Source organism: Aplysia californica, unplaced genomic scaffold, assembly GCF_000002075.1.
Source record: "Aplysia californica isolate F4 #8 unplaced genomic scaffold, AplCal3.0 scaffold00334, whole genome shotgun sequence".
Lineage (NCBI taxonomy): Eukaryota > Metazoa > Mollusca > Gastropoda > Aplysiida > Aplysiidae > Aplysia > Aplysia californica.
The window spans coordinates 357,565-369,830 of record NW_004797604.1 but is presented as its reverse complement, the minus strand read 5'-3'; the positions used below and the strand labels follow the sequence as shown (position 1 = coordinate 369,830).

The 12,266-nt window shown below is 40.2% G+C and overlaps 1 protein-coding gene across 1 annotated transcript in view; it reads right to left on the bottom strand.

Annotated features, from left to right (window-relative positions):
• Positions 1-10,493, bottom strand: part of LOC101848897 (alpha-L-fucosidase) — a 19,683-nt gene extending 9,190 nt beyond the window's left edge. The window contains exons 1-5 of the mRNA XM_005102674.3: positions 10,080-10,493; positions 5,253-5,359; positions 3,784-3,914; positions 2,370-2,503; positions 914-1,011 (exon numbers count right to left, since the gene is read on the bottom strand). Of these exons, the coding sequence (XP_005102731.1) occupies positions 914-1,011; positions 2,370-2,503; positions 3,784-3,914; positions 5,253-5,359; positions 10,080-10,450 (841 nt within the window). The 5' untranslated portion in view covers positions 10,451-10,493. The remainder of the gene's footprint in view (positions 1-913; positions 1,012-2,369; positions 2,504-3,783; positions 3,915-5,252; positions 5,360-10,079) is intronic.
• Between the last annotated feature and the right edge of the window lie 1,773 nt (positions 10,494-12,266).

Here is a 12,266-nt window from a genome sequence, read left to right as displayed (position 1 = left end):
AGAGAGAGAGAGAGAGAGAGAGAGAGTCACAATCTGATTTCTACAGTGTATTTATATGTACCTATAAAACAGCACAATGTCCGACTGTCAACAAAAATCAAAATGTAAAAAGCCGTTGTGCTCCCCTCCATCCTCTACGGTTCGGAGACCTGGACACTCTACAGGATGCACATCAACAAATTAGAGCAGTTCCATCAAAGGGCTCTCCGCAGCATACCCGGCTCCGGTGGCAAGACCGCATCACCAACATTGAGGTCCTCAACCGATCAAGCTCACAAAGCATAGAAAGCATGCTCGTCAAAGCCCAACTGAGATGGGTCGGCCATGTCACCCGCATGGAAGACCACCGTAATCCCCAAACAGCTGCTGTACGGCGAACTCGCAAGTGGCAAAAGAAATCTCGGGAGGCCAAAAAAGCAGTTCAAAGACATGATAAAGGAAAACCTGGCGCAGGGCCGTCCGTATTGCCAGCAGAAACAGCCATACAAACTACAGGGAGAAGCTGACTATCAGAAGAGAGAGGAGACATAAGCCAACCGCCACAACCACGACATTCCAGTGTCCCCACTGCAACAGACATTGTTCATCCAGGATCAGATTGCACAGCCACATGCGCGTCCACATATGAGCTGCAGGATTCATCGTCATCTTCGGCAACGAAGGACTACCTACACATGCATACCTATCAGTATTGCAATCATTTATTTAGTAAAATGTCAAAGCCCTCTCTCTCTACCACTTATTCATCTTCCTAACAGTTTATCTGTATTCTGTGCAGTTGGCCTTTCCTCCTTACCGTCCATCTATCTGTTTACCAATTATGCCTTCCTTACAGTTAATCTGCCTTCTTCAAAGCTTATAAAACTTCCTTACAGTTTTTCTATCTCCGCCATTATTTTCTTGATCCACAAACCTGGGTTAAAACGGTCCCCACAAGTGTAGACTCCGCCATGATGACAACTGATGTTGGATCCCCAGCGGTCATTCACCACAACAGTGTCTTTCACCGAGCTGGTGGATAGAGAGGAACAATGGTAATAATTACTAATTATATAGAAAGAATGGGAAAAACAAATATTGTTTTTTTTAAATGAAGGTGTTTTATATGCCCTCATTGACACAAATCAGATCATTTAAGAGACTGGCTTCCGATCCTGCCTGTCAGAGTCAACTAGGCTGAGATACTCTACAAAAATGTTCTTCCTGCTCGGGAATCAAATTTCGGTCTATGGCGAGAGACAGCGAGGAGGAGCGTAGCAGCTACACCACAGGTGTCAGTGAATGGTGAAGCTGGAATACATTAATCACAATTGCTAAATTGTAATGTTGGTAAAAGAATGAAACCAGGTCAGAAAGAAAAAAAGGGCATAGGAGAGAGTATGGTCGATGATACAGGCGACCCTGTTTTAACGGCCACTTGTATAGGACAATCACCTGTACAAATGGTCATTTCCCATTTCCTCCCTAGAGTAATTTTTACATTATAATGACACAGAGTAAGACACCCACTTTTCTCCTCAACAGATGATGTCCGTGACAGTTTCAACAGTACATAAATAGGATGTGTTCATTACAGTAACAGACTATATGGATATCAGAACAGAAAATATGTCCTAGTATGACAATAATGAATATTTCAAAGGCACACAGAGATCATCTGCTACAGAAGAGAGCACTTAGGACAAAAACCACACTCTTGGATGTTTTATGCCACTATCAACACAATTTACATCATTGACGAGGTAGTAGGCTGGTTCAACCCCAGCTGTCAATGAAGGAAAGTCATAACAGTCCAAAACACAAAGCAATTTGACACAGAAGTGACACTCTTATAAGCATTGTAAGGTTTTTAAAAGATGAGATCCCAAGATCAAAGCCCACCTCGGACATGATCAAGCCAAGCGCACAAAGAGCCTTGAAAACTCCCCAAAAAACGAAGCACAAGGCACTCCTGATAAGATTTTAAACAAGGGTCATCCATACAGTAGTATAACTCTTTACTGTATAAACTGAGCTATAAAGAGCCCCTTGGGAAGACAATTAGAATACTTGCTGAAGTACATAAGCTGTCTTTATCCACAGCGACGTATACAAAAGTCTGTCAATAAGAAAAAATGTGACACGGCATAGGTTTAACGTCCTTATCAATACTATGAAGTATTCAGGAGGTGGGACCTCCAAATTGAACGCCCATCTACAAAAGGACCAAGCCCAAGGACACAACATTGGACCGAGCTGATGCTCGAACCCCCGAACCCACAATATCACGATTACAGGTCCATTACCCTAACCACTAGGCTACCAACACCACCCTGTCAATAAGTTCATGAGAAATAAAAACACTGTAGTATGAGAGAAGCCCATCCAACCTATTGGTGTAGAGCCAAGCCAGGAACTCCTTAGACTTCCAGTACACATCCGGAGCTTCCCAGTCCCCATCTGACCAGACCACCTCAGGCTTGTAGGTCTCCACAATCTCATACAGCTCGGGCAATGTTTTTTGCTGTAAAAAAAAAAAAAAAATTGAGTTTGAAACATCTACTTTTGCGAAAGAAATGAATATATTTCTTTGCAGACTTTTTACGTAACTGTGAGTGTTTCAGGAACAATATTTTTCCTCAGAAGGATGCTAACAATACTGCTACGACAATCATAACTTCCAATTGCATTTATCAAAGTAAACTTTCATAGGAAACAAATGACTGCACACCATAAGAAAAATAACACAGCATAGTGGAGCTGACTACAAACCCAGACTCCTGGTCTACAAAAAAGGTAAACATCCAATACTCAAACCAAATCTGACATTCTTATAGGGTTTCTGTAGCAGAGTACGCCTTTCTCAGATTCGCCCCACCACTTATCAGCCCCCCCCCCCCTCCCCCAGGGCAGTGCCACTGACTGAAGTGTCTTCAGGCCATTCCCAAAGAGGGGATACTAATATGTTCTTATGCACAGTAGAATTGTAAATGGGCTGATTTATCTTATCAACATCATGCTCATACTGTGCCGGAACAATATAGGGGGAACTGCTGCTTTTTTCTTTCCTCATCCTTACTATCGTCATTTTTCCTCTACTTCTTTGGTATGTTTGTCGCTCTCTTGTGAACTGCTATTTCCAGGGTGCCTTGATAGTCAAAGCAGACTTCGGGCTGTTGAGGCAAGAGAGGTGAGCAGAGTAAACCTGATTTCCCGTTAGGACTTCTCTGTTGACATCCACCCCTTGGCGTTCATATCTTGTCTTATGCAGTTGCCAGCGTCGTAAAACCTTACTAAAAAAATTAAACTTATCAGCACTTCTGTACCATACATAACCCCATAAAACCTGTTCATAGAAAATTCAAAGCTTACAGAACTTTATCAGGAAAGTCATTGATGGCCAGACAATTGCCTGATCTAGTAAAGATGCTAAAAAAAAAAAAAAAAACAATATCCCCAGCAGCAACACCTATTATTGCATATTTGCTACAATTTTTAGAAGTATCTTGTGTGTAAAAAGAAGGAACTTACACTGAACTAAATGTACTTTGAGAAATTTTTTTGTTTTGTTTTGTTTTGGGGAGGAGGGGGGTTAATGTCTTCATCCATGCAGATGGCAACATATACTATTATAAATAGACTGCAAAAGAACAATTTTTAAGGGAGTAAACTATCTTAACATACAATCTTCAAGTCTGACTCTACACGTGCAAAAGAACAATTTTTAAGGGAGTAAACTATCTTAACATACAATCTTCAAGTCTGACTCCACACGCCTTGTGCGATGATAAGAGTGGAACTTACATTAACGAAATCTTGACTTTTAAATCCAGATTTCTTGTCTGCAAGATACAAAGGGTGGAACCACTCAAACATTGAATGATACAGGCCAAATTTCAGGTCAGTTTTGCTTCGTGTAGCATTCATGAGCTCACCTGGAGAAGAAAAAGAAAAACGAAGAAGAAAGTGATCCCTTAGACTTAGACCCTCTTGCAAAATTTGCATTTCCCAGATAGACAGAGAAGGCAAGCATTGGTGTTTTCCACTGTCAGATAAAAAGCATTGAAAAAGCTTTATTCCCACCCCCTCCGAATCCTCTCGGATACTGATATTTTGTACTTTACATTTATAAAAACCTGTGAGGAAACAACCACGGCTTGTGGCTTCACCCACGTGCAGTAAATTAGAAACTGTATGTATTTGTCAGGAAGCAGAATTACATGAATCCAAAGACAAAGGCTGGAAAAAAAAAGTTTCGCAATTCCCGTCAAAGTTTCAGTTATCTGCAGACTGATGGTGACAAAATAATAATAATAATAATAATAATAATAATAATAATAATAATAATACATTAAAAAACATGGTACATTTCTGCATGAATTTCACTGAAAAACGTTGATGACAGACACTAAAACTGTAAAAAACTGCAGTTTCTAAGGACACTCCAGCTTTGGAAATCACCTGATTTTGGCAGCCATTTTCTCCCTAATTTTACCTCTGACATCAGGCAAACCTTTCCTCCATCAATCGCAAATATCTCGACTTTTATTCACAATAAATGATTTTTTTTGTTTTGGTCATCAAAAGTAAGGCAAATGAATAGGCTTCAAGATAATACCAAAAAATCCATTAGCCAAAAAAATTGACGAGCACCTGATTCCATCGCGTCGTAACACATATACACCCATAATCTGACAAATAATACATATGCAAAAGGAAATCAGTGTGGCTTCTGACCAGACTTGCTTTTAGGAAAATAATCAAACTAGTAAGTAAAATGGGATTAAAATAAATGTGTTTTAAGACCAGATTTAAATGCAGTCAAAGTAGGCGGATCTTTGAAATACAGTGGGAGTGAATTCCACAATGGCGGAGCAGCAATCGAAAAAGCCCCCTATTTTTTTGCTTTTGCAAAGCACAATGTTACTTTTTATTAATGAATCATAAATTTTGAGAAGGAATATAGCCTAATAGTAATACTCATGTAGTATATATCATATAGTATATATATATATATTAGAAACATATTATGGTGCCAGATAGTTTAAACACGTATAGCACATGATTACTACATTTGTAAAAAATGCAAGCTTTAACAATAACAGAGAGCCAGTGTCCGTAAAAGCAATGGTCTTGCGTGTTCTCTATATAGGCCTTTTGAACACACATATGCCCAAAACACACACGCAAAAACTAGTACGATAACAGGTGATTAAGTGAGTAATAAATCTCTACCTTTGATACAAAGATTACAGAAAGTTTGAAGGTCTTACCAACAATGTCCCTGTTTGGTCCTAGGGCCATCGAATTCCAGTTGAAGGAATATTTTGACGGCCAGTTCGTGTATCCTTCATGATGCTTGCTTACAAAGACCACGTACCTACCACAAAAAGGCATCATTTTTAATAGAATGCATAGTTTGTCTGAAAACATGATAGAAAATAATTCAGTGTCCTTTTTCTTTTTGTAGTATAGGTCAAAACACATAATCATTACAAAAAGAAAGCTTGGGTGAAAAAAATACTTACAAGCATATATATCCGTAAAGCAATCACCCATATGATAGAGCGAAAAACACACACACAGTGAATAGATTTTCAGGTTCCAAATGTTTTCCTATTGTAGTTTGTATTCTAAGAATAGACAGAGCATAAACAATATGTATATAGTGAAAAGATTGGGCATCAGTAGTGGAATATCTATTTAAACACAAAACTGCAAACTTTGTTTACCGAAGTAGCTATGATGTAAGGATGCAAGAGGGAGAGAGGGGGAGGGAGGGAGAGGGAGGGAGAGAGAGAGAGAGAGAGAGAGAGAGAGAGAGAGAGAGAGAGAGAGAGAGAGAGAGAGAGAGAGAGAGAGAGAGAGAGAGAGAGAGACAGACAGACAGACAGACAGACAGACAGACAGACAGACAGACAGACAGACAGACAGACAGGCACACAGACAGGCACACAGACAGACACACAGACAGACACACAGACAGACACACAGAAAGACAGACAGACAGACACACAGAAAGACAGACAGACAGACAGACAGACAGACAGACAGACAGACAGACAGACAGACAGACAGACAGACAGACAGACAGACAGGTGTTGGCAAGGTATGACTGATGAGTGCAGGCCAATGATCTACAAGCTGAGGGTAACAATGTAGACTAAAGATATTTATAGATGCATTCATTGCATGGTACATCATGTCATAGAAGTGTTCAGCAGTAGATTTAGTCTGCACACTTCAGTAAATCAGTCACATCTGGGGAGTCTATGTTTATCTCCCTTAATATCACTTGAAGTTCATTTAAGTAACATAACAGCAAAATTCGTAGGCCTACTTATAATGATGAACAGATTTCTCATCCTGACAATTTCGCCGTTTATAACGATTGCACAAGACTATACACATAAACCACAATATGGCAAATAGTGTAGTCCATATAAACTGAACATGGTTCATCTCAAAACAGTGTAAAAAGGCTGCATCTATTCGGACTCAAGTCTGAACAGCCCCCCGTTGCTATTCGGACTCAAACTCCAATGCACTTGCATAATCACCGGGTGTAGGTGTAGATGTAGGCTACTGGATGTGAAGCGGACAGGCAATTCGACCTTGGCCTTCCTCGGTTTTTACGATCTGCCCAAAACTTTCTACACAAATTAAGAAAGTATAACTTTGTGACGTCAAAAGTGAACAACAGTTGCAAAATCTGAAGCAGGGGTATCAGCTCAAAGTGTTAGTATAAAATCATAAAAATGTGTCACGACGCAGTGGAATCAGGCGCCTGTTGTTTTTGGGGCATGTGGCGTTAATATCTGAAAGCGTATTCATAATTTGCCTTGTGTTTAGTTAAAAGAATATTCAGTTCTTGAATAAAAGACGAGATATTTGCAATTGAAGATGGGGTCATCTGGTCTCAGAGTAAAAATTAGCGAGAAAATGGCCGCCAAAGTTTGGTAACTTCAATAGCATAAGAATGCTTCAAAACTAAAAATCTACACATTTTGTGCCTTTAATCAACGTTTTTCAGTAAAATTCACATATATATATATATTATATGTGTGTGTAAATTTGTTTTTATATGGACACAAAATTTCGATAAAAATTTCCAAACTGCCTGAAAAATTAATGTAAGTTCGATTTTTTTTTTATTTTAACGTGCGCCTGATTTCACCCGATGCCTCACAAATTGTAATTTTGGGGGGACAATTAAAATGCAAATTAAATTTAAAAACAATATTATTAGAATGACAGCAGAAGAGTCAGTTTGGATAGCCTAATTGTGGCGTCGGTGGCCTAGTGGTTAGGCTCTCGGACTCGCAACCGTAAGGTCGTGGGTTCGAATCCCGTCAGGGACCCGACGTTGTGTCCTTGGGAAAGGCACTTTACACGAATTTTCCTCACTTCACCCAGGTGGGAATGGGTACCCGGCTACAGACAGCGAAAGATCTTGTCAGTATGTTAGTGTTTGAGCGCTTAATCAGCTGCTTGCACTGTATGCTTCCCGGGAAGCTGAGAATGTTTCGGAGCGTTCTATGGTCTGCTGGGGTAATAATATAGTGTAAAGCGCATAGAGCCTGCTGTTGAGCGGGGATTTGCGCTATACAAATGCTATCTATTATTATTTTTTTTTTATCATAAACCAAAGTAAGTCATGCTGAAATCGATGAAAAACAACAATTCCAGCATGCCTTATTGAAGTTTGAGTCCGAATAGCCACGGGAGGCTATTCAGACTCGAATCCGAATAGCCACTTCGGAAAATAAATTTATCGAAGTGACTATTTCTCCGAACCTTCCGGAAAATAAAGTTGCATTTTTTTTTGCATCGAATTCAATTTCTAGAGCTAGAGATTTTTACATGTCTGAATATTCACATACTTCAGTTGTGGTTGGGGCAACGTTCTCAGACTATACTTCATTTGAAAATGGCTGTCGTTATTCTCACCCGGAGTGAAAATAAAAGATAATGTCACCCGGGGTGAGAATAATATCCATTTTGTTCTCACCCGAGGTGAGAATAATAATAATACTATATTGTTATTCTCACCCCGGGTGAGAATAAAATGAATATTATTCTCACCCGGTCTGAGAATGCAATGGATTTTTAGGTCTACCTGGGTGTTGAGAACGGATGATAGAAAATAATTTGTGAATTGTAAGAGAGTGACCGTTTGTGACCTGCCCGAGAGCGCTGGCCGATTTTTCTAGGCTCCCGCGGGGATTGTTTTCATTTTTTTTAAATCTTGAGTTGAGAGTATGCACGCATGTCTTCACCGAAACCCTAGACAAGTGCAAATATATTTTAAATTCAGAAAGGAATTCATTTGCCAAAGTAGTAGGCTTTTAAAAATAATAGCCTTAACTGAAAACTGTTTAATGAAATAATAGTAATAGATTGTCATTTGTAAAGATAGAATTGGCATTTATTTACAACACAAAAAAAACATGTTTAATTGTTATCCCTAGTAGAACCCACGATTATTTTTAAGGAACGCAGTGCCTTGACCCTAGGCTTTTTTTTTTCATAATTTTGATTGGTTAAACCATTCAAGAGTAAAATTTTCCATTATAGAACGAATAAATTAATACTGTAGCACAAAAAGGTGACGCTATTTGGTCAAAAGATAAGGTTTTTCCCCCAAATCGACAATAGTCGCCTCCCGCGCCCGAGAGCTGGCCCGCTCATTCTCGATTTTAGTCGACTCGCGCGCTCAGCGGAGTGAGAGAGGGAGGGAGGCGAGTTTTGTCGCCTGAAGCGCTCAGTGAAAGGGGTCCTATGATGCCCGAAACGAAAAAAGCAGGTGAGAATAGTAGGCTGTCGTTATTCTCACCGAATAGTATGAAATTTTATTCTCACCCCGGGTGAGAATAATCACTGTGTTTGAAAATACCTTCAAAAGTACTGCGAGAAAACAAAACTGCTTTACCTAGGCAGTAACCTATTTTGCATTGAGTCACCCAGCAAAAACTAAAATCCTTCATGATGTAAAAAAAAGGAAGAGGCTAGCCGTACTTAATGACGGCTAGACTGGCAGTCTACCCGTACTTAAGTACGGCTAGACTCGCAGTCTAGCCGTACTTATTCTTAATATGATGGCTAGACTGACCATTTACAAAAAATAGGTCTACTGAATTGTAAATATACATTTTTAGCGTGCAGTACCTAAAGTATTTGCATTTGAGACGAAACCAGGTGCCTTAATGACAGTGCATGTATTTAAAACCTCCTGTTTTCTAATGTTAATAGGCCTAGAGCCTAAGATAAGTACGGCTAGACTGGCAGTCTAGCCGTACTTAAGTACGGCTAGACTTCTTGTCCAGCCGTACTTTAAGTACGGCTAGACTGTCAGGCTAGCCGTACTTTATATTGATGGCTGAATTGTAAATGAAATTTTTAGTTTGCAATGCCTAAAGTATTTGTATTTCAGACAAAACCAAAAGGTGCCTTATGACTTGCATGTATTTGAACCTGAATAATTACTAGATCTAGATCTAATGAGACCTGTGTACTAAACAGGCTTGAGTCGATACGGCCAAAACTAAATCTAAGTACGGCTAGACTGGCAGTCTAGCCGTACTTAAGTACGGCTAGACTCTCAGTCTTGCCGTACTTAAGTACGGCTAGCCACTTCGTTAAAAAAAAACCGCCCTCCACGCCCCATCCCCCCCCCCCCCCCAACCCCCGTTGACACCTTACACACACACACATGCACATGCACACTCACACACACACACACACACACACACAGGCCACTCCATTTGCTTATTATCAACAAATCTCGAGAACGGAAACCGTTCAGAGAAATAGAGTTCAAGTTTATTTTCCCGAACGTTCGGAGAAATAGAGCCGGCCTAAATTTATATTTACAATTCAGTAAGCCTATTTTCCGATGTTCGTCAGTCTAGCCATCATATAGAATCTAAGTAAAACGTATGGCTAGCCCAGCTGTCTAGCCGTCATTAAGTAGGCCTACGGCTAGCCTACCAGTCTAACCGTACTGAAGCACAGTCTAGCCGTCATTCATAAAGTAGCCTCTTCCTTCTTCCTTTTGACAATAACACGCAGAGTCATAGGACAAAGAGAGGCTAACTTACTTTGCACCTGACTTCTGAAACATGTTTGCCCATTCTCCTCCTTCAAAAAACTCAGCTGTGAACTGCTTCCCAAAGTCTGCATATGTAAAGTCGGGAGGATAATTCTGTAACATGAACTCAACAACAGCAGGCGTCGGGAGGCCTTTCCAGTTCCACCAGAACCACTCCGACGAATAACTGGGAACGGAGAAGACTCCCCAGTGAACGAAGATGCCCAACTTTGCATCATCGTACCAACCAGGGAGAGGCCTCGAATCTAGAGACTTCCAATTAGGTTCATAAGCATTTACTACTTGAAGCAGGGAAAGAGATGCAGCTGAAACCAACAAACAAAAGACAACTCCGTTGCCAATACAATTAAACGCCGACATGTTCACTTGTGTAATGTTTGGAAACTAAACTAAAAACGTAGGTACACAATAATAGGCCTATCCAGATTTAGAGTAAATAAGTGTTTAGCAGCTTAGCAGTTGCTTTCATTTCATCGTTTCGTTTTCATCGAGTTGGGTTTCGTTGTTTTGATTTATTTCATCGCATGCCTCAAGTCCCTCTCTGAATCTTTTTTTTTTTTTTTGATACAGTGGTAAAGGAAGATTTATTTTTAAGTTCATAAACGGATTTTTTGCTTCAGGACTAGATCTAGTGCTTGCTTAGACATGTAAATTAGAGCAAACACTTGGTAAAAACGGGGTTCTAATTTATTCTAAAAACAAAAGCAAGGGGTTTAGGCCTAAAATCACCACTGTATGTGTGTGTATGTTTGTGTGTGTGTGTGTGTGTGTGTGTGTGTGTGTGTGTGTGTGTGTGTGTGTGTGTTTGCGAGTGTGGATAGAGAGATATATAGATAGATAGATAGCCTTTTCCATAGACCATAAAAGGAGCTGAGGACCACACAGTGGCGGTGGGAGGTTCTAAATGTGAGTGGGGCTGAAAAATTTGGGTAGGTAAAGTTCAAAGGTAAGATTGCCTTTGTTCAGAGGACATTCCAAATATGTGTAAGTATGTTTCATTCACACACTCACATGCAAACGCACTCATATACTAATATGATCTTATGCAGTTGCGAGCGCCATAAAACACTTAATTACCAAAAAAATTAATTAATTAATTAATAATTATTAAACACGCAAACGCACACATACAACAGTAAATGGATTAGGCCGTGGGGTCGTAAAAAGCAAGGCATTCCTAAAACGTGGGCCTATGAGCGTGTTTTGTTCACTCTGTCTCTGGGGAAAGTGTATCATGAACTTTCCACCCATTGCCTGGGCTGTCAGAGAACAATCCCTCTCTAACAACAGTTTCCGCGGGCTCTCGTTTGTTTCTTTTGCCTTTTTTCAAGTAAAGTTTCATTAAGAAAGGACTGTGGGAATGGGCTCATCTTTTACTGAGCCATAAAAACGTTTGATTAGCTGTTGTTAGGTTATCGTTGCAAGCGATGACTATACAGCACAGAATTCTACACTAAGTGTAGAATTCTGTGCTATACAGTGATTGGATAAACGAGCAAGCGTGTGTGTTCACCGTCTGCAACTAAAGGCGGAGGAGAGATTCTGAAACAATTCTAACGGTTTCAACTGATTATCTCGTTTATTAGAAGAAACATTCATTTACGGAGGAAAAAAGTTAGGGGCTGGGGGTGGGAGTGGGTGGGGCTCAAGCCCTTTAGCCCATCACTACACCCCGCCACTGGGACCACAGATGACTTTAACAAAGAGATGTTGTCTAGGTAGGCCTATTTCAAGTACAAGAATATGTGCATATATCAAAAACCGTGAGACAGGGATGTTTTGCTAGGCTATCGCACTTGCACTTCCTCTTCATCTTGGCTATCGATTGGCTGCTGAAGGAAACCACTAGAAGACACAGAGACGGCATAAAGTGGACTCAAGGCAGGGGCGGCTCGTGGGGTTAAAAAATGGGCGTGCACAATTAATTAAGCTATCACAAGCTAAAGATAGCCAAGGGCATAGTAAATGGGATGGTGTATAATTTTAGGATCTTTGGGTTGGTGAGGGAGGACCTCGTGCTTTTACTTCCATTCCTTTTACTTGTCGCTTTGATTTCTAGAACTAAATCTGTTTATTAGCTAAACATCAATCTCGTTCACCCTGCATTAGAACTGAACACTCAAGTACCCGGAAATAACTTTCACCACTCCACAACAAAACCATTCAAAGACACAAC